Below are 23,630 nucleotides of genomic sequence, written 5' to 3' on the forward strand. Positions count from 1 at the left end.
GAGAGCCAAAAGTGGAGCCACAGACCGACTCCTCGTAGCCATTGCATGGGAGCGAACAGTCGGACGTGTGGACTTGCCACGGGGTCGTCCTCTTTGACGAGTAGGAGCAGCAGTGGTGGTGACAGGAGAATCAGCCTGAGCAGAATCAGCAAGAGAAGATGGCAATACCTGTAAAACCGATTCAGCCCACGGCTTCTGCACAGAGGGAGGAGATGGCACAGCAACCCTACTAACAAAGAGAAACACATTCTCGTCCAAGTGTACATGTCTGCAGATATAAATCTTATTAGTCGTTAAGTCCATGCATCTGTACCCCCTAAAAGACTCAGGATAACCTAAGAAGACACAAGGAGATGACCGATATGACATTTTGTGACGATTATAAGGACGCAAGTGAGGATAACAAAGACAACCAAACACACAAAGAAAAGAGTATGAGGGAGAAGATTTATGCAACAATAAATGAGGACTGGAATTCTGCAAAATACTAGATGGCATTCTATTAATCAAGTAAACAGCAGTTTCAAAAGTAAAGTCACAAAAATAAGATGGGAGGAAGACCAGTTTCGACAATATGCCTGTGCTTCCTCTCAACACGACCATTCTGTTCATGAGTGTAGGCACATGATTGTCTATGATTAATCCCTAACTGAAGAAGAACAGTATGTAACTTTTTGTATTCAGCTCCTAAGTCAGACTGAATAGCCTTAATTTTGCGATTAAATGATCGTTCAACTAAGGCATGAAACTTGTCAAAAATGGCATACAAGTCAGACTTCAATTTCATAGGATAATACCACGTGTAACGAGAATGGTCATCAACAAAAAGAACAAAATAACGATAACCAGAAGAAGACAAAACAGGAGCTGGTCCCCAAATATCAGTATAAATCAAATCAAGAATATTCGAACTAACAGAGTCTACATGTGGCAAAGGGAAACGAGTAGACTTGCCCAATTGACACGCAGAACACAAAGAAGAAGTACAACGATTATTGCGACTAGAACCACTAACAGAACAAAAAGGAAGAATACGATCTAAGACTCGTTGATGAGGATGTCCCAAACGATCATGCCATACGGAAGAGGAAGCACAGGACGAGATAAACGCACGGGGACTGTTTTTCGGAATGGGCAGCGTGTAGAGACCACCGCAACTATTGCCGCGAAGAAGAATTGCCTTTGTTGCTATATCCTTCACAACAAAAAAGGATGGATGAAACTCAAAAAAGACTTTATTATCTTTTGCAAAGCGTTGCACAGATAAAAGAGAGGAAGACAAACCAGGAACATGTAAAATATCAGACATCCTAAATACTTTAGACGGGGTAGAAAAAGAAGCATGACCAGTATGACTAATAAGCAAACCTGTACCATCACCAACTCGAAGAGCATCACCACCAGTGTACTCTTCAGATGTAGAGAGCGCAGCAATATCAGGGGTCGCGTGATTTGTCGCCCCAGTGTCTGGAATCCAAAGATGCGAGTCAGACACAAGATTCGGCGCATCCTCAGCATATGTTAAATGAGCTTGGAGTCCACGACCAATTAAAGAAAAGCAGGCTGGTGCAAGATGGTCATAATTGCCACATAATTGGCATTGAGGCTGCCAATTACCACCACGTCGCCCACGTGACTTGCCACCACCATGCGAGCCACGTCCACGCTGCACACCACCGCCCTGCTGCTGCTGCTGGTCGGCGAAAGCAGCACCGCCACGCGACGGAGTCCCACCGCGACGATTCGACCCGCCTCGCCAAGACCGCGACCGACCTCCACTACCACGCTGGCCAACAAAAGCCGCAGCTACAGGGGCTGGAACACCGCTATAGCTATCACCGGTAGCGAACTCATGCGAGCCAAGGAGATCGGCGAGTTCGGGAAGACGCACCGGCTGACCTCGAACATTCAAAGAGGCTACGACAGAGTGATATTCTGGACGTAAACCCCTGAAAATCTACATATTTTGATCCTCCAAAGGAACCGCACGGCCAGCAAGAGCTAGATCTTCCACCATAACTTGCGCACGAGCAATGTAGTCGACGGTGGAGGCATCACCTTGGCGTATTGTTTGCAGCTGTCCAAGAATATGCAAAATCCGAGCTTGACTGGAAGAGGCGAGAGCCTGCTCAAGCGCCAACCAGAGATCACGCGACGTAGTGCAACCAATTGCGAGGTACATGACTTCCGACGAAAGTGAAGAGATTAACATGCTAAGGACCGCCTGATCTTGGCGCACCCATGGAGCATGCAGCGGGTTGGGTAGAGCAGCAGCAGCGGAGGAGCCTTCAGAAACGGGAAGAAAACGATTAGGGCAAGAGTTCGTGCCATCAACGAAACCCATGAGGTCGTGCCCACGAAGAAACGGAATAACCTGCGTCCTCCAAAACAAGAAATTCTTGTTCGTTAGCTTAATGCTAACATAGTGATGCGCAGCAGACAGAGAAGCGGATGCTGAAGAAACCGCAGAAGAAATAGCTGCATCAGAAACGGTCCGTTTGGAAGAATTAACAGAGCCGTCAGCCATTGGAAAATAAACCTAGGCTAGCTGATACCAGATGAGAACTGAATATTTTATTGATTCAATTGAACAATTACAATGATGAGGAATAGGAGATATATATACAAGGGGAGTCTCAGGTAGAGTAGAATAGCTAGTCCTAACGTGACTCAAACTCAGAGAGTCCTAATAACAACAACAATATTTAAGAAGTGGAATTATTTCTAGCTAACACATAAAACATCATTTTTTCAACCATTTTTTTTTAAAAAGCTAACATTATTTCATGTGCCTTCTTGGAGCCAATTATTATTGCAGTGTATTATTATGCATGGAATGTTATTCTTCTCCACTTCTTGCAGATGCCACAAGGTCCATGCATCTCTAAGGATAAACTTCAATTATAGACCTTAATCCCAAAATTGGAATTATTTTATAATCACTAAAACCAGCATCTGAAAAAAGTTTCTCCCAATCTTTCGTTGCTCTTTCTCTTCCTGTCATTATACTCAACATCATGGTATCAAAGCAAATCTGAGTTTCAAATGATTTCTCGTCTTTTTTTACGTTGTCAATCACCATGTCTATTATAATAACCTTTCCTTCATTTTCTTTGTTGGGAATTGATTCCTTACATTTCTTCAATATTTTCAAGCATTCTTCGTCGTTCCAATCATGCAATATCCACTGCACATCATTTGTTCATATTAAGACTTTATTAGTGGCGGAGTTGAATTTTTTTTTTGTTCGTGGTAAAAAAAAAAAAAAAAGAAAAAAATACTTCATGGACTCCTAAATTTTTACTCCCAACTTTTACTCCACTTGTGTTCAAATTTGTTTGGAGGAAGAAAAAGAAGAATGAATAAACATCATGACCCCTACTAAATTGATCAATTAAGACATGTCATGTCATAGGGAGTACAAAATAGGAATAGAATTTGGAAGTCTACGTAGAATTACTCGTAAAAAAATAAGATGATTATATGATCACATGAAGAAGACGAATGCAACCGTGTAAACGGAGAAGAAAAAAAAACCCAGTGGCACTGGTAGGAAAATACCACCATCCATTGGCACTAGATCAAGGGCCACGAGCAGTTCTCATGTACTCAAGGGAAAATGGGTACTAATCATATGATCACTTGTAGGCCCTAGGGGCCTAGCCTCAGTTGTTATGTCATGCACTCGGGTTCACCTTGCAAAGTGAACTCGGATTCATGTTCACAATTTCATAAATCTATGTTCATAATTTCATAATTTCATAATTTTATAATTTCATATTTACAATTTTATAACTCTATATTTACAATTTTATAACTCTACGTTCATAATTTCATAGTTATATGTCCACAATTTCATAATTCTATAGTTATATGTTTACATAGAGTTCTAAAATAATGAACATATACTCGGGTCCCGAGTCCATAGCATAATTTGCCGCCTAGCCTAATTTCACCCTTAGCAACCATGGTAATCAAATCAAACTTTTGAGATACAAGATGTCAAGGGCCCATTTACTAATGGTAATATATATTGACTCAAGAGGGGGCTATATAATTAAGTGATGGATATCATGAATTTACCTTGAGGAAAAGCGCATTTGCACGAGGAATGGCCACGAACATATCCCCTCCAACGTAATCTAAGTTCTTAGTCCCTTCCAAACCTCGGATCACATGTGGCAGATCAAACACAGTGCACTTCAGATCTGGGAAAGCGTCAGCAATGGTTCTTGCAACAGTTCCAGTGCCACCGGCAACATCAACGAGTGAATTCAATCCCTCAAACACTCCCTTGCAATACTTAATCACCACATTCATAACTACCCGGGTATCACAGGCCATGGCCTCGTTAAACATGTGGTTAAACTTTGGTTGTTGGGCAGCATAGTCCCATAGCGTCATCCCATTAGCCGTATCAAACGGGGTGGGATCATCGTTTTGAAACCACTCGCGGGCATGGTTCCACGGTTGTGTTAGAATAGGATCAAGCACGCATAGCAACTGAGGCCTCAAACTGATGGGGTTATCTTTAAGTAGGAGTCTAGAAGGCGGGGCGAGAACATAGCCATCTTTCTCTTCTTCACTCTCCTGGATTTTGGTGTGGAGGAAGAAGCCAGAATGAATTAATGTGCGCATGAGACGAGCAAGATGGTCGGCTTTTGCCTTGTTGATTGGGATGGCGTCCACCAATTCAAGGAGGGTCATAGGTCGACCGTGTTTGTGGATGATATCTGGTATGCCTAGCTCAACTGCACATTTCAGGGATGAAGACTTAACGTAGCCGAAGATGTTGTTCCATATGTGGGTTTGAGAATTCAAAAGCTCAATATCTTCGTCTCCCATGCATGGAAGCTGGGCCATTTTGAGCTTCAATTCGCTAGTGAGGCTTAATAATAAAATGTTGTGTTTGGTGTTCCTGAGTTCAAATACCTTGCGTTGATCTATATTTATAAAGCAATAATTTTATGGATGACCAGGGAATCGCCAACCAGTCTGTCACATTAGGCCGCTCTGGCTGGGAGTCCAATTTAAATCTTGTAATTATCAAAGTTCAGACCAAATTAATAAGTTCGGAGTCCCGTTCGAAATCGACCCATGCCTAAGTCCAGATAGGACCTAGACTCCTAATTGGCCTAGGCACGGTCCAAGCCTGGACCCAGACAAAAGCAACCTAATTTAGCCATGGCAGCACAACATGCTTTGCTGCCATGGCAATTTAAATGCCATTTTGGACATTTTAGGCCAGCTGCCACATTTATTTGGCAATTGCACGTTGCAAGCTTTCAAGTAGCCTCTGCCGGAGGCTTGGCCGGCCTAGCCTAGCCTCCGGCAGAGACTACTGCCGGCCAGTGCAACAACCATAAATTTGACCGTTGCACTAGCCAAAATTTTGGGTTTTTTTTTTTTTTTTTTTTTTAATGTATATATATATATACTCATTATTCAATTTATTTTTACCAACAAAAGTTTTCAATACAATACTCCCTTACTCTTACTCATAAATATAACACAAAATTAAATTAAAAAAAAAAAAAGGTATAGTGGGGGAGTACTAAAAACATTTGAATGGGAATACACGCACCCAGTCACCCACTACCCTTACGGTGGCTCTACTTATGTATCATTTATACTATTTAAATTTTAGGGCTCATCTGTTTTGTGAAAAATATTTTAGAAGAAATGGAATTAAAATTCTATAGAAAAGGAATTACAAGAAAAAATTAATTTCATTTAGCCTCACAAAAAAAAAAAAAAATCAACAAACACTAACTAATGGGTGATGCTATTTGCAACACACTTAAATGGTCCCCCAACACACATTATCGTGCCGCACTAACTTGGAGGTGAGAGCACGTACCGCCCTTTAGGGTCAGTGGGGTGTGGTGTAGGATTAAACAAAACAGAGAAAATGGTGAGACATATATATATATATATATATATATATATTTTCATTTTAAATGGTGGGGTTGCTAAGACTTTTTCAGGTTTCAGGTTTGCACATTTATAACATTTTGTTCATTTGATATTAACATTTTGTATACTTAGTATAAAAAGATTACACTTGTAAAAATGTACACATATATTACACTTAGAGTTTCAATTTTAGAGTTTATGACTGAGTTTTTGTTTTATTTGGTTCAGTGGTTCAATTTTTAATGCTTAAGGTCTAGCATTTACGTTTAGATTTAAAATTTAGCTTTTTCGTTGATTTTATAAAATTTACCAGGTATGGAAAGAAAGTTTGGGAAAGGTGAAACTTCCCTGGGATGTCGTTCTCTAAGGATGGCGAATGAGAATTGAATAATGCGTGGTTAAGCATAAGTGTATAAGAGTCATAGAAAGCTAGGTCTCAAGAGCATTTATCAAAGTAACAAGTAAAGTAAAGCAATAGGTAATTATAAAGAAGCAATTAATTGAATGGAGGGGACTAGGACTAGGTGTTCCTTAATTGGATAGAATAGAATGACCCCAATTAAGTATATGAAATAGTGTAATGCATTGGTCATGTCATACAATAGAATGACACTAATTAAATAAGAAAGCAATAAAACTAGAGCAAAGCAATAACACCACCATCCATTGGCAAAAGATCAAGGGCCACCAACACTTCTCATGTGCTCATGGTAAAATGAGTTCTCATATGATTACTCGTAAGTGCCTGGATAGGGGCCTAGCCTATTTTTACTCTTAGCAATAATGATAATCAAATCATAACTTTTTCTTCAGGTTGCTTTTTGAGAAATTCACGAAGTACGTATACAAAATCTTTGGTAAACTCTGCAGTAGGTTAGTCAAGAATCGTATATCTTAAGGCGGTTGGCTCGATAATCATAATGTTTTAAATTTGAGTATTCTATTGACTTTTTAGTTTGAGCCGGCACTACAGTAACAAGACGAGTTTATTTAGTCTAACCCTCAGATAATAATTACATGATTTTCTTGTCATTTAAAAATTGAATAAGAAAATCAAACAAATTTTCAAATAGTGGTTAGAGATTTCTCTCGTCACTCAAAATAATATAATGAATAAATATTAATATTATATTATTTGTAACAAATAAAATGCTTAAATATACTCAATTATTGACTCATGAGTAGTCATATACACGTACCCAACAATTCATACATTATAAATATAATTTAATCACCACAACAATATTTAAGAAATGGAATTATTTCTAGTTAACACATACAACATTTCTTTTCATCCATTAAAAAAAAAACAAAGAAAGAAGCAAACATTTCATCTGCCTTTCTTGGAGTCAACTATTGCAGTGTATTATTATGCATGGAATGTTATTCTTCTCCACTTCTTGCAGACGCCACAAGCTAATAAGGTCCATACATCTCTAAGGATAAACTTCAATTATAGACCTTAATCCTAATATTGGAATTATTTTATAATCACTAAAACCAGCATCTGAAAAAAGTTTCTCCCAATCTTTCATTGCTCTCTCTCTTCCTATCAATATACTCAACATCATGGTATCAAAGCAAATCTGAGTTTCAAATGATTTTTCATCTTTTCTCACGTTGTCAATCACCATATCTATTATAATAACCTTCCCTCCCTTTTCTTTGCTGGGAATTGATTCCTTACATTTCTTCAGTATTTTCACGCATTCTTCGTCGTTCCAATCATGCAATATCCACTACACATCATTTGCTCATATTAAGACTCATATCTATACCACATCTTATAATCTCATTACACAAAGCTTCTCATTAGCTTTCTTAAACTCTATTTCTTATAATTATTTTCGTCATTTAACTGGTTATGGAATTAGTTAATTCGGAGCGGCCCAAATTAATAATTCCATAATACGAGGGCAATATAATTAAGTCACAGATATCATGAATTTACCTTGAGAAAAAGGGCATTTGCATGAGGAATGGACACAAACATATCTCCTCCAACGTAGTCTAAGTTCTTAGTCCCTTCCAAGCCTTGGACCACATGCGGCAGATCAAACACAGTGCACTTGAGATCCGGGAAAGCGTCAGCAATGGTTCTTGCAACAGTTCCAGTGCCACCAGCAACATCAACAAGTGAATTCAACCCCTCAAACACTCCCTTGCAATATTTAATCACCACATTCATAACTAGCCGGCTATCACAGGCCATGGCCTCGTTAAACATGTGGTTAAACTCCGGTTGGTGGGCAGCATAGTCCCATATCGTCATCCCATGAGCCGTATCAAAAGGGGTGGGGTCGTCGTTTAGAAACCACTCGCAGGCATGGTTCCACGGTTGTGTTATAATAGGATCAAGCACGCATAGCAAATGAGGCCTCAGACTGAAGGGGTTATCTTTAAGTACGAGTGTAGAGGGCGGGGCGAGAGCATAACCATCGTTCCCTACTTCACTCCCCTGGATTTTGGTGTGGAGGAAGAAGCCATAATGAATTAATGTGCGCATGAGACGAGCAAGATGGCCGGCTTTTGCCTTGTTGATTGGGATGGCGTCCACCAATTCAAGTAGGGTCATTGGTCGACCGTGTTTGTGGATGATATCTGGTATGCCTAGCTCAACTGCACATTTCAGGGAAGAAGACTTAACGTAGCTGAAGATGGTGTTCCATATGTGGGTTTGAGAATTCAAAAGCTCAATATCTTGGTCTCCCATGCACGGAAGCTGTGCCATTTTGAGCTTCAATTCGCTAGTGAGGCTTAATAATAAAATGTTGTGTTCGGTGTTCCTGAGTTCAAATACCTTGCATTCATCTATATTTATTGAGTACTAATTTTTTAGGTGACCAGGGAAACTCCGTCACAATAGGTCACTCTCACTGTAAGCCCAACTTGTAATCTTTTTGCTATCAAAGCCTGAACAAGAAACTGACTTGTAAAGGCCTAGGGGACATTCATCAGGTCCTTCAACTATCAAATTTTAATTAGTTGTGATCCTTGCAGGAGAATCATCATAGGTTAAATTTTGAAAGTTGGACTATGGATAGTAACAACATGTATGGTAATAATTTGAAAGTAGACAAAGCTCGGTGATCAATTTGAAAGTTTAATTAGGATTAAATGTGACGAAACCATTATAACTGCATATGGCATTAACTCTACTTTTAATATAATTTTTAAATATATATAATTTTATTTATACCTTAACACTAAATTAATATTATAAAAATTTTAATTATAAATCATTTGAGTTATGTTTTTTTTTTTTTATTTACAAGAAAGTTTGCAATTGTTAGGTTGCCCGTAGTTGCAAGAAGGTCAATAATATGCAATTCTAAGAAGAATTAAAATTAAAATTTTGTGGCCACATAAATAATCTAACTATCCGATCACCTTGGAGGAAGTTGTCTCATTCACAAAACTTAAGTTGTTATGTCCCATTCACAAAATTGTCATATATATGCAGTGGTTTTCAAAATTTGCTGATACGTATTTGGTAATATAATGGAAGAATGCGCGTATGGTTTTGAAATGACAAATCTCATAAAAATCAAGAAGTTGACTGGATTTGGAAGTATTGTCCAAAGGTCCATATTGCACTGATGGGAAACCTAGTCCCGAAGATATTCTTCCTTGCCGACGAAAAGTCTATTATGCTGGAGAAAGCCATGGCAGACGCTGGATGGGTAGCCGTTAACGTTGATGGGCCATATAAAAGGAGCAAAATCGCTAGCTGGTCACTGAGTTGCTGCCATGTCCTTTCGTCAACAAAATCAAGACTAGCTTGTCAATAATTGCGACTGTGATTGGGACTTAATCGTTGTTATCTTCCTACCCGCCAAGAGAGCTTGTGGAGTGTGTCTGTGGTGATCAAGTCGGGCCGGAGTGCCTAGTTTCCATTCATTATATTGTGGACCCTCGTTCAAAATGACGTCATTTTGATGTTAACGGACGCGGACGCGAATGACTTCATAGAATTCATCGTCTAGAATACATATAATTCTTGTCTAGAATACACAAAATGATTTGAGCGAGTACACAGAATATTGACACAACTACACAGAAATCATCCTCATAACATTCGAATACACAAAACACGTCACAACCTATGTTTAAGTACCCCTAACATGAATACACAGAATCGTAGTCTACAATACACATAATACTTTCAAAGAATACACATAATATGGAAACACCAAATACACAAACACATCACTTGTATTTAAATACCACTAACATGAATACACAGAATCCTTGTCTAGAATACACAGAATGACTTGAGAAAATACACAGAATATTGATACAACTAAAAAGAAATCATCCTCCTAACATTCGAATACACAAAACACATCACAACCTATGTTTATGTACCCTAACATATGAATACACAGAATGTCTTCAAAGAATACATAGAATATTAACACAAATAGAGAGACTGACTGAAACGGGAAACATAATTTCCAAAAAAAAATCATTAATTAACATGATCAAAACGACGTCGTCTTGATACGGAGTGCACAATGCATTGTACATCCTGGTCCACGATATAAATTGCCCCTAGTTTTCGGGGAGACTAGTTTTTTTCTGCGTTTTTGGGGCTGGGCCCTTCCTATCTCATCAACAAAAATATATGAGACGAAAAAGTATATTTCAGAAGCACTATTAACAAAAAATTGGTTAGGCAGAACAGAACCATTATCTTTACGGTGGCTCCACAGCACTAGTACTGTCTAGATTTTATTGTGAGTAAAAATCACAAGAGTATCTTCTCAAAAAATTTAAAAAAAAAATAAAAATCACAAGAGTATTAAACTGTAAACGCTACATAGCAAGCAATAATAAGGTTTTTTTTTTAAAAAAAAAAAAATCATGTAAGACGACCTACTTTGATATTCATTATTAGATTAAAAATTTATCATTACGTTAAAATTATAACTAGTATTAAGTGCACATTTTTGTTTTTTTGTTTAATACTTGAGTAGCAGTCATCGTTACATTTCAATGACAGGATGTTAGATTCGGTGACAAGTGCACATTATTCTTATTATTTTTATATACATATTCGACATCAAGTTCATATGGTTTAATGCTAATGTGAATCTAAGGGTGTGTTTGGAAAGTAGGAAAATGACTTCTGGAAAATGTTTTCTGGAAAATGAGACATTTTCCGGAAAATAGTTTGATTTCCAGTATTTGGTTGCATTCTGGAAAACTGTATTTGTGTGTTTGGTTCATTTTCCGGAAAATGAGTAGAAATGTATATTTATATATATTTTTTATTTTATTTAAAATATAAAATTATAAACTAATAATATTTATTATAAATAAATAAATAACTAAATAAATTTTTAAAAAAAAAAGTAAAATGCATTGTTGCTGCTCTGGTTTCCGGCGGAAACCAATCCGCCGAACTGAGAGAGGGACGGCTTCTCTCAAACGAAGTGAACAACCCTTTGGCGGAAAATGACTTCCGCCCAAATTTGGCGGAAGTCATTTTCCGCCAAAATAGCCTTGTTTTCCCCAATCAACGGAAATCATTTTCCGTTGACTGGGTTTTCCCATGGTTGCCAAACACCCAAAGCCCGGAAAATAATTTCTGGAAATCATTTTTCGGGCTTCTAAACACACCCTAAGTATGTGTTTCTCATTTCCTTTGTGTCATTTAGGTGATTTGAAGGTGTTTTGAAGTCACATTGAAACAAAGATGGATTCCGATAGATGTCGAGGCCTAAGATGACAAAGAAATTGAATTGGAAGCAACATGACATCACTTTCGTCACCCTACTCACAATCTTGAATTTTCCTTGAGAAAGGGGATGCAGAGTTTATTTATTTACTAGTATTTGTACGCGCTATGCGCGAAAGTTCATGCCCAATATTAAAACATTAATAAATATAAATAATTAAAAATTTTAATTCTAATTATATATACAAATATAGTATATGTATTTTATACACACACATATATGATTTACCATGTATAGAAATTTAATTAAAATATAATCAACCATTAAATTAATTATATAATAATTTTACTAAAATGATAATTAAGGTGGAAAATGATATGATAGATATAGGTGTATGATAATAATGATGGAGTTAAAAGCTAACGGTGTTATAACGGTGTAAGGGTAGTTTTGTATAACAACAATGTAGTAGGGACAATTTTGTCTAATAACATTGAAGTGTACAACATTTAAAGTAAAATGTACAAATTTATTAACATATAAAAAGAGGGACATAAATCAATGATATAACCTTGATTGAGACTTATTAAATTTTTAAATACTTGTATAACAGTTACAATTATTTTTAATTTCAATGACAAGATAATAGATTTCACCCACCAAGCCGTTACCCAACTGAGAGATTTCTTTAATTACACCAAGACTATATCTATTTCATCAACATACTATTGTTTTGTTGATATGGTATGACCAAATTGATTTATAAAATAAATTAATCACAGTTTTTATTCGTTTATTTTCTTTTTCCAATTAATAAAATCATAACTTATAGAATAGTTTTATTACTTGGACTATATTGGAGGGGACGTGCTCTTGTCCATTCCTCATTCATAATATTGCAAAAAAAAAAAAAAGAGATTTTGTGAAGTACCAATAGGGTTGACGATTTCTATCCGCCGCGCGGATATCCACCCGAATCTACTCTGGATGTATCGGGTTTTTTTTGGGTGGTAGTGGGGGTGGGTCTTAAAAAAGCAAACCCGCGATGGGCCGGGTTGGATTCGGGTTTTATGTAAAAAAAAACCCGCCTAGAACTCCACCCAGCCCACCATGTGTGTGTGTATATATAATAGTAAAATTAGTAGTACTAGTACATAGTTAATTATAAAATGACTTTATTACCGAAATGGTCCCTCGACTATTACGAAATTACCAATTTAGTCCTCAACAATTTTTCGTGCTCAATTAAGTCCCTCGACTTTGAAAATTTTAACAAATTTGGTCCTAGTTTATTTTGCCGTTAAATCAGGACCAAATTGGTAATTTTGTTATAGTCAAGGGACCAAATTGGTAATTAAATTTTCACCAAAATGGTCCCTTGATTATAGCAAAATTACCAATTTGTCCCTTGACTATATCAAAATTACCAATTTGGTCCCGATTTTAACGGATGTTTAACGGCAAAAATAACGGAGGACCAAATTGGTTAAAATTTTCAAAATAATAAAAAACAATACAGTTTTCTTTTTTAAAAATAATTAAGTAATTAAAATAGATTACATACTCAATCTACGTATGCCTTTCTGATGAATAAAAACGGTCATATATAATTGAAGGACTGAGTTAGAATTTATGTATAACTCAAAGGTCAAAAATGTAATTCTATTATTTAATAATTAAAGATGAAGCATGTGGAAGTTGTAAAACATCGCATTCTTATCCTCAACAAAGAGATGTTATCCCTTCAATTCTATGGCTTATCCAATTAAGAATTCGTAACTGGCCGGATATCACTTTAGTACGTGTAAATCGAGATGTTATTTCGTCCAATAAATGGACTATAGAGATAAAAATAGAGTTAATTCCAGCAATGGTCCTCTGATTATAGTGATTTTCCAAATTTGATCATCGTCTTTTAATTTTGACGAATTAAACCCTTGACTATCAAAATCGTTCCACCATTAGTCCTTCTGTGAACTTAGACGTTAAAAGCAGGGGTAAAAACGTCCATTCATATGCTGGGTGTTCTTCCAATTAGTTTCAATGGCGTTAGAGTGCTAGAGCCAAACAACAAATAATAGCCATGTAATAGAATGAAATTAGAGAGAAAAAACATATATTAGATGTTAGTGAGCTCGGTGCTGCTAATGAGCTCTGAATTTCCTACCTCTCTAAGCTAGTGAGCTCGGTGCTACATGCGGTGACTACTGCTACTCTCGACTCCGGTTTGTCCATCGCCGGCGGCTTCAACACATCGCCGGTGACCACTGCAGTCTGATACATACAGTAGTTGGAAGCTGTCTCATATCGTTGGGAGCAAGGCAGAGCCCGTTTTTATTCCTTTGCCCATTAACTACCTCCTCAAGGAGATCTTATGTTGCCTTCAAATACTTGGAACTCAAAATTCCTTCCTTGCTAGCTCGAAGGACTAGCCTCGTACTCTTCTTCGCCAATCTCCTCCTCCTCCTCCTCCTCCTCATCATCATCACCGCCGCAGCAACTCCATGCTTCACCAAGATCAAACTCAGTACTACTTACTGTCTGCAGATGAAACATCACTAGCAGTGTGAAACACAATGATGCTCTCATTGTTTGCATCTCCATGTTGTCCTATCACTCTGTCAGACAAAGGCAGAAGGGATCCTTGCAGCGCGGTTTCATCTCTTCCCAACGTTGTTGAGAGCTTCCTCTCCACGCCTTCCCTCTCTCTCACCAGATCTTCTAGCTGCTTTATCACTTCAGCTCTTGCAACTTTTTGCTCCAGTTCTGTTATTGTCCTGTCAAATGCCTTCTTCTGGACCTGAAGAGAATGCTAAATGACAACAAGAACACAAGTTATAACATACTTAAAACCGAACCTTGATTGAGTTCGAGAATTGCAGAGGGATTTTGATCAGATCATTACTCTCTTTTCCAAGAATTTCCCAAGTTCTTGACTTTGGAGATTCTTCTTGTTCCAGAAAAAAAAGTAGAATATAATCTCACCAGTGATGCTAAAACTACTAGTAAAGTTGGTTCGAACAACAAAAACAAGACGACTGCCCTCTCGTTACCTGGAGGGAGCAAGAGGATTAACGCGGTACTTGAAAACAAAAATGTCAATAAACCAAACAAAATCGGGTTACCATTATAGATGTTGATGCTCTTTGGTCTGATCTATGAGCCGCTGACGGCAAACTTCTGACTTAATCATGCATGAGATTGGAACAAAAGGGGAGAAGAAACCCAGCATATGAATGGACACTTTTACCCCCTGCTTTTAACGTCTAGGTTCACGGAAGGACTAATGGTGGAACGATTTTGATAGTTAAGGGTTTAATTCGTCCAAATTAAAAGACAAGGACCAAATTTAGAAAATCACTATAGTCAGAGGACCATTGCTGGAATTAACTCGATAAAAATATCTATTTTTTCACCAAAAGTATAACTACATCCCTAATGTGAAGATAAGGGAAATATAAGTGGCAATAAGGCGGTTGACTCAATAATCATAATGTTTTAAATTTCAGTATTTTATTGACTTTCTTAGTCTGAACCGGAGACTAGAATTACAAGACGAAATTTATTTAGCTTATACTCTCGGATAGTAGTTGTAATTTTTTTTCCTTGTCATTTAAAAAAAGAATAAGAAGATCAGTGCGCACACTTTCAAATAGTGGTGGTTACAGATTTCTCTTGTCATTCATAATAGTATAATGAATAAATATCAATATTATATTATTTGTAACAGATAAAATGCTTAAATATACTCAATTATTGACTCATAAGTCATATACACGTACACAATTCATGCATTATATATATAATTTAATCACCACAACAATATTATTTAAGAAGTGGAATTATCTAGCTAACACATACAACATCATTTTTTTTTCATTCATTAAAAAAAAAAAAAAAAAGCAAACTTCTTGGAGCCAATTATTGCAGTTTATTATTATGCATGGGATGCTATTCTTCTCCACTTCTTGCAGATGCCATAAGGTCCATGCATATCTAAGGATAAACTTCAATTATAGACCATAATCCTGGGATTGAAATTATTTTATAATCACTGAAACCAGCATCTGAAAAAAGTTTCTCCCAATCTTTCATTGCTCTTTCTCTTCCTGTCAATGCACTCAACATCATGGTATCAAAGCAAATCTGAGTTTCAAATAATTTTTTGTCTTTTCTCACGTTGTCAATCACCATGTCTATTATAATAACCTTTCCTCCATTTTCTTTGATGGGAATTGATTCTTTACATTTCTTCAATATTTTCACGCATTCTTCGTCGTTCCAATCATGCAATATCCACTGCACATCATTTGCTCATATTAAAACTTATGGCGTTAGATTTAAAGAAATTAAAATAAATTGGCGTGAATATATTGAAAAGATATATGTTGATAGATATATTGAAAAGGGTTCCAGAGCACACAATATGGTGATAGATATATTGGAATTGAGTCCGAAGTGAATCGATTGGATAAGGAGAGCCAAGTCGACCCGGGACAACCTTGGGGATCCAAGGTCGACCCCATAGTTGGCCTCAAAACCCAGATGCTGGTAAGGCCTCAAAGCCGACCTAAGTGGTTAGCCCCTGGCGCTCTGCCGACCAAGACTTAATTAGGAAAGTTCGTTACCGCCTATCCATTTCGCGCAGAGCGAAGAGATTTAGAATAAATAGATTATTTTGTCTATGTCATATCTTGTAATCTTTTTTTTTTTAAAACTCATATCTTGTAATCTCATTACACAAAACTGCTCATTAGCTTTCCTAAACTCTATTTTTTATAATTATTTTCTTCATTTAACGAGTGTTTGCTAAATATAATGTATATATACGTGTGTATGTATGTATGTATGTATGTATGGAGATTGGATCGTTTTCGAAGATAACTTCTCGTGCGGAAGTGCGGATAACGCAAAAGGATGCACTTTAAGTGTAGAATTGGCACACCTTAAGTATACAAACCACGCATCTTAAGCACACAAACAAAGCTCTTTAAGAACACAAAGCAAGCACATAAAATTTTAAAATAACACACAAGTTTCAACAACTAGCACACCTTAAAACACACAAATCACGCATCTTAAGAAGGAAACTCAATTCATTAGTTCGGAGACATAAGAAAAATCTAAAACCACATGAAATGAATCTTAGAAATAAAACAAAAACACAGGTTTCTTTTTGTGTTTGTGGACAAAATTTTTTTTTTTCTTTGCCCTTTGCATTGTAAAAAACAAAGTAAAAAAAATGATATGATTCAACTTCAGACCCATTTAAATATAGCGGATAACAACGGCACTCAAGAACGTACCTTAAGAAATAAAATCACGCACCTAAAGCTTTAAATCGACGCACCTTAAGTTTCAACAACTGACACACCTTAAGCCCATAAAGCACACACATTAAGAAGTAAAACAATGCTACTAAAGTTTTAGATCGACTCATCTTAAGTTTCAACAAAAACGCACTTTAAGTTCTCAACTGAAGAACTGACACACCTTAAACACAGAAACCACGAAACTTAAAAAGAAGAAAAATCATGCACCTTAAAAAGAAAAAGTAAGCAACTTAAGTTTGACCAGGCCAATAGGCAAAAAAATCAAAATGCAAGTGCCTTATTTTTTTAATCTTGTGCTCAATCTGAACAGTTGATTTTAGAAATATCAATGGCTATCATTTAACTGCACCTTTCACCTGGACACATTCACCCCATTTGATCTCTATTATTTATATATATATTTTCGAGAAGGGGCAATACAATTAAGTGACAGACATCATGAATTTACCTTGAGAAAAAGAGCAGTTGCACGAGGAATGGACACGAACATATCCCCTCCAACGTAGTCTAAGTTCTTAGTCCCTTCCAAGCCTCGGATCACATGCGGCAGATCAAACACAGTGCACATCAGATCCGGGAAAGCGTCAGCAATGGTTCTTGCAACAGTTCCAGTTCCACCAGCAACATCAACAAGTGAGTTCAACCCCTCAAACACTCCCTTGCAATACTTAATCACCACATTCATAACTACCCGGGCATCACTGGCCATGGCCTCGTTAAACATGTGGTTAAACTCCGGTTGGTGGGCAGCATAGTCCCATAGCGTCATCCCATGAGCCGTATCAAAAGGGGTGGGGTCATCGTTTTGAAACCACTCGCGGGCATGGTTCCACGATTGTGTTAGAATAGGATCAAGCATGCATAGCAAGTAAGGCCTCAGACTGAAGGGGTTATCTTTAAGTAGGAGTGTAGAAGGCGGGGCGAGAGCATAATAACCATCTTTCCCTTCTTCACTCCCCTGTATTTTGGTGTGGAGGAAGAAGCCATAATGAATTAATGTGCGCATGAGACGAGCAAGATGGCCGGCTTTTGCCTTGTTGATTGGGATGGCGTCCACCAATTCAAGTAGGGTCATTGGTCGACCGTGTTTGTGGATGATATCTGGTATGCCTAGCTCAACTGCACATTTCAGGGAAGAAGACTTAATGTAGCTGAAGATGTTGTTCCATATGTGGGTTTGAGAATTCAAAAGCTCAATATCTTCGTCTCCCATGCATGGAAGCTGGGCCATTTTGAGCTTCAATTCGCTAGTGAGGCTTAATAATAAAATGTTCTGTTCGGTGTTCCTGAGTTCAAATACCTTGCATTCATCTATATATATATATATATATATATATATATATATATATATATATATATATATATATATATATTTTATTTTTTTTTTATTTACTAATTTTTTACATGACTTGGGAAACAGCCAAACAATCCGTCACAATAGGTCACTCTCACTATGAGCCTAACTTGTAATTTTATAGTTATCAAAGCCTGAACAAGGAACTGAGTTGTAGAGTGGAGGTTTAGGTCCTTCAACTATCAAATTTTAATTAGTTGTGGTCCTTATAGGAGGTTCATGACTAGTTAAATTTTGAAAGTTGGACTATGGGTGATTAACTTGGAACATGATGGTAACCATTTGAAAGTAAAGAAATCACGGATGATGAATTTGAAAGTTTAGGACTAAATATGACAAAATATTATACTTGGAGGACGGCATATGACATTAACTCCTACTTTTAATATAATTTTTAAATATATAATTTTAAACCTTAACACTAAATTAATATTATAAAAATTTTAATTATAAATCATTTGAATTATGTTTTTATTTATATTTACAAGTTCGCAATTGTTAGGTTACCCCTAATTACAAGAAGGTGAATATACAATTCTAGGAAGAATCAAAATTAAAATTTTGTGGTCACATAAATAATCTAACTAGGCAATCAACTTGGTGAAAGTTGTCTCATTCACAATAAGTTGTTATGTCTCATTCACAAAACTTGGTTGTTATGTCTCATTCACAAAACTTGTCATATATATGCTGTGGTCAGCAAAATTTGCTGGCACATTGAAAAATATAATGGAAGAATGCGTGTATGCTTTTAGAAATGACAAATCTCACAAAAATCAAGAAGTTGACTGGATTTGGAAGTATTGTCCAAAGGTCCATACTGCACTGATTGGAAATCTAGTCCCGAAGATATTCTTCTTTGCCGACGAAAAGTCTATTATAAAGCCATGCCAGACGGTGGATGGGTAGCCGTTAACGTTGATGGACCATAAAAGGATGGATTGAAGGGTTTCAGAAGAATATTGGCGGATATGGCTGAGGCATGGGCTATTCTTCATGGTCTTGAGAGGGCTCGGAGTAAAGGCTATTATGCAGAGTGATTCGACCAATTTGGTTCGTTGGATTAACAACCATGATTCCCTTACAATAGGAGGAGGAGCTTTGTCAAATCTTATTCTTGACTGCAGAACCTGATTGGTCACTGAGTTGCTGTGCCATGTCCTTTCGTCAACAAATTAAAATCAAGACTAGCTTGTCAAAAATTGCGACTGTGATTGGGACTTATCGTTGTTATCTTCCTACCCGCCAAGAGAGTTTGCAGAGTGTGTCACTGTGTCAGTGGTGATCAAGTAGGCCCGGGGTGCCTAATTTCCGGAGAGACTAGTTTTTTTTTTTTTTCCTGCATTTTTGGGGCTGGGCCCTTCCTATCTCATCAAAAAAATATATGAGACGAAAAAGTATATTTCAGAAGCAGTATTTAAAAAAATTGGCTAGGCAGAGAATGGCAAATTATGCCGTGGACGACGTCGTTTCACTTTTTTTATTTTAAATTATTAAACATATAGCCCTAAAATGTGTGAATGTGGAAGTTTCAAATTGTAAATATGGAGTATAAAATTTGTGAATGTAGAGTTATGAATGTGTGAATCTGTAGTAGAGTTAACAGAGTTCTAACAACTTGTAGCCATGTAATGTGTGAATGTGGAGTTCCCAAGTTGTGAACATGGAGTATATGACCTGTGAATATAAAGTTTTGAATGTGTGAATGCATAACAGTGGTAATATAGTTACTAAACATATAGCCCTGTAATGTGTGAATGTGGAGTTTTCAAATTGTGAATATGGAATAAAGGGTCTATGAATGTAGAGTTTGTGTTATGTTGCTATGCGAAGCCGTTAACGCCGTTAATTTCTTTTATTTAAAAAAAAATTGTGAAACGGCGTCGTATTGAACCCAGGTCCACCTTCCAAGGTGGACCAGGGTCCACGGCATAACAACTGGCAGAGAATAGAACCGTTATCTTTACGGTGGCTCCGCAGTACAACTAGTATTGTCTAGATTTTATTGTGAGTAAAAATCACAAGAGTATCTTCTCAAAAAAAAATAAAAAATCACAAGAGTTTTAAACTGTAAACGCTACACTACATAGCAAGCAATAATAAGTTTTTTTTTTAATCATGTAGGACCTACTTTGATATTCATATTATATTAAAGGTTTATCATTATGTAAAAAATTATAACTAGTAGTAAGTGCACATTTTTGTTTCTTTATATTTGAGTAGCAGTCAGCGTTACATTTCGATGACAGGATGTTAAATTCGGTGACAAGTGCACATTATTCTTACTATTTTTATGTACATATTCGACATCAAGTTCATATGGTTTAATGCTAATGTGAATCTAAGTATTTGTTTTTATTTTCTTTGTGTGTGATTTGAATGTGTTTTGAAGTCACATTGAAAGAAAGATGGATTCCGATAGATGTCGAGGCCTAAGATGACAAAGAAATTGAGTTGGAAGCAACATTGCATCACTTTCGTCATCCTACTCACAATCTTGAATTTTCCTTTAGAAAGGAGATGTGAAGTTTATTTATTTATATTTGCATAGCCGTCCAAAATCAGGGGCATTTTTGTAATATCAAACACTTGGACAATATAACATTTTTGGTATTAATTGATAATTCCTATAAATTTTTGTATGAATTTAAAGATATACTTTTTCACGTTTTTTGTATTAATTGAAAATTTAAGCTTTTACTTTTTCCCTTATCATTTTATAATTTCAATACTGTACTCATTTAATCTCATCCATTGAGTATAAATACACTATGTTCGCATATAGGCAGTTTATCTTGGCTTTTTAGAATTTTTTAATATTTAGAGCATCACCATCTATGTATCAAGAAGGGTTAATGTCAGAATAATTGCCATGGTGTCAAGAGAGAGAGAAGGAGAGAGATTGCAAAAAACACTCCTGCAAAATAAGGGATCATAGTACAATGAGTCAGAATTTTTTTTTTAAAAGATGGCTGTTGTGCGCGTCTTGCGCACAGCAGCCACTGCACGCGCCTGTCACACAGCTTTTTGATTTTTTTTTAAAAAATTATATTTGTTTTATTTTTTTATTCTTCCCACCTCATTTTCTCTTTCCTAATCACATCTACAAAAACTCCTCAATTACCGCGAAAAAACTCCACTGATAAGGATACTCTTAGCTTGCTTCTATATATATATATATATATATATATATATATATCCCGTATATATGCAAATCGACTGATGCATGCATGTGTTATTTGTTTTGATGGTTTTTTGGCAAAGGAGATTCTCTTTCTTCTTAGCTTAAGATGGTGCTATTTTGCTTGCAGATTTGACGGAACTATATATATATATATATATATATATATCCCGTATATATGCAAATCGACTGATGCATGCATGTGTTATTGGTTTTGATGGTTTTTTGGCAAAGGAGATTCTCTTTCTTCTTAGCTTAAGATGGTGCTATTTTGCTTGCAGATTTGACGGAACTATATATATATATATATATATATATATCCCGTATATATGCAAATCGACTGATGCATGCATGTGTTATTGGTTTTGATGGTTTTTTGGCAAAGGAGATTCTCTTTCTTCTTAGCTTAAGATGGTGCTATTTTGCTTGCAGATTTGACGGAACTATATATATATATATATATATATATATCCCGTATATATGCAAATCGACTGATGCATGCATGTGTTATTGGTTTTGATGGTTTTTTGGCAAAGGAGATTCTCTTTCTTCTTAGCTTAAGATGGTGCTATTTTGCTTGCAGATTTGACGGAACTATATATATATATATATATATATATATCCCGTATATATGCAAATCGACTGATGCATGCATGTGTTATTGGTTTTGATGGTTTTTTGGCAAAGGAGATTCTCTTTCTTCTTAGCTTAAGATGGTGCTATTTTGCTTGCAGATTTGACGGAACTATATATATATATATATATATATATATCCCGTATATATGCAAATCGACTGATGCATGCATGTGTTATTGGTTTTGATGGTTTTTTGGCAAAGGAGATTCTCTTTCTTCTTAGCTTAAGATGGTGCTATTTTGCTTGCAGATTTGACGGAACTATATATATATATATATATATATATATCCCGTATATATGCAAATCGACTGATGCATGCATGTGTTATTGGTTTTGATGGTTTTTTGGCAAAGGAGATTCTCTTTCTTCTTAGCTTAAGATGGTGCTATTTTGCTTGCAGATTTGACGGAACTATATATATATATATATATATATATATATATATATATATATATATATATATAAATCATATTTATTTCTTTTAAACCAAACATATTCAAAAATATTTTAAATATAAGATTTAAAAATCACTCGAAATTAAACTTGTGTTAATTTTATAACATTAATATAAAAATAAATTTCAAAAAATGGGTGTTAGTAAACCAGTTTTTTAAACAGAAAATAGAGAACAATTTTCATCAGTAAACCGGACCCTGATGTTCTTAAAATACTACTCCTAAAATCATGAAAAACTTCCACAAAATAATAATCAAATCAAATTAAATGCATCCAAAATTACACCCACACCCCTCTATAAATAAGAAAGCAATAACACCGGAGCAAAACACCACCATCCATTGGCACTAGATCAAGGGCCACTAGCAATTCTCACGTTGCTTTTCTTAGATTTCTCAGGTTGCTTTTTTGAGAAATTTATCAAGGGAATAACTTGAAATTTTTAGTATGTACGTACAAAATCTTTGGTAAACTTTGCAATAGCTTAGTCAAGAATCGTATATCCTAGCAACATATGAAAATTATAATATATATATACATCATTAGACATTCCCTCTTTTGTACTGTTAAAAATCAAAGTATTGAAAAAGGAACCTATGTCTAGTATAAGAAATCTTAGACTCAATTATAGAAGTTACAAAAGTTTTTGAATTCTCATAATTGAGTCTCAATCAGGTTCCTTGTTCATTACTTTGGTTATTAAGAGGACAAATGAAAGAATGTTTGATGATGGATATATGTAATACAAAGTATAATTCTCATATGTTGTTAAGATAAACGATTCTTGACTAAGCTACTAAACAGTTTATGAAAGAATTTTTACATATATACTAAAAATCTCAAGTTAGTTCTTTAGTTAATTTCTCATAACAGACACATGAGAAATTTTACATCTTCTTTAAATCTCAAAAGTTCTGGTCTAATTACCATTTTTGCTTAAAAAGGAAAATTGAAAACTTTTAGGATAATGCGTTTTACACGTCCGAAAACGGTGATCAAGTGTTTCCTTATTTGTACTGAATCTCAGGTTCGTTATATGAGACCCATACTCCTAACAAGTCACATGAGGG

General features: G+C 36.0%; 3 protein-coding genes and 1 long non-coding RNA gene across 4 annotated transcripts; all 4 read right to left on the reverse strand.

Moving 5' to 3' along the window:
* Positions 1-2,634: 2,634 nt before the first annotated feature.
* On the reverse strand, positions 2,635-4,978 carry LOC116010531 (trans-resveratrol di-O-methyltransferase-like). The gene is made up of 2 exons (XM_031249982.1): positions 4,084-4,978; positions 2,635-3,187 (listed from the first exon to the last, which is right to left on the reverse strand). The coding sequence occupies exons 1-2, from the start codon at positions 4,861-4,863 to the stop codon at positions 2,885-2,887; spliced, it is 1,083 nt and encodes a 360-aa protein (XP_031105842.1). The 5' UTR covers positions 4,864-4,978; the 3' UTR covers positions 2,635-2,884.
* A 2,134-nt stretch (positions 4,979-7,112) lies between these two features.
* LOC116006997 (probable O-methyltransferase 3) lies at positions 7,113-8,690 on the reverse strand. The gene is made up of 2 exons (XM_031247553.1): positions 7,868-8,690; positions 7,113-7,655 (listed from the first exon to the last, which is right to left on the reverse strand). Exons 1-2 carry the CDS (start codon positions 8,645-8,647, stop codon positions 7,353-7,355), a joined length of 1,083 nt encoding a protein of 360 aa, XP_031103413.1. The 5' UTR covers positions 8,648-8,690; the 3' UTR covers positions 7,113-7,352.
* A 4,895-nt stretch (positions 8,691-13,585) lies between these two features.
* LOC116011206 lies at positions 13,586-14,805 on the reverse strand. Its single transcript, XR_004096994.1, has 2 exons — positions 14,726-14,805; positions 13,586-14,653 (listed from the first exon to the last, which is right to left on the reverse strand). It is a non-coding gene; the product is annotated as an uncharacterized LOC116011206 (long non-coding RNA).
* Positions 14,806-15,335: 530 nt separating this feature from the next.
* Positions 15,336-18,225, reverse strand: LOC116010692 (trans-resveratrol di-O-methyltransferase-like). The gene is made up of 2 exons (XM_031250197.1): positions 17,382-18,225; positions 15,336-15,899 (listed from the first exon to the last, which is right to left on the reverse strand). The coding sequence occupies exons 1-2, from the start codon at positions 18,162-18,164 to the stop codon at positions 15,597-15,599; spliced, it is 1,086 nt and encodes a 361-aa protein (XP_031106057.1). The 5' UTR covers positions 18,165-18,225; the 3' UTR covers positions 15,336-15,596.
* Between the last annotated feature and the right edge of the window lie 5,405 nt (positions 18,226-23,630).

Source organism: Ipomoea triloba, chromosome 2 (assembly GCF_003576645.1).
Source record: "Ipomoea triloba cultivar NCNSP0323 chromosome 2, ASM357664v1".
NCBI lineage: Eukaryota > Viridiplantae > Streptophyta > Magnoliopsida > Solanales > Convolvulaceae > Ipomoea > Ipomoea triloba.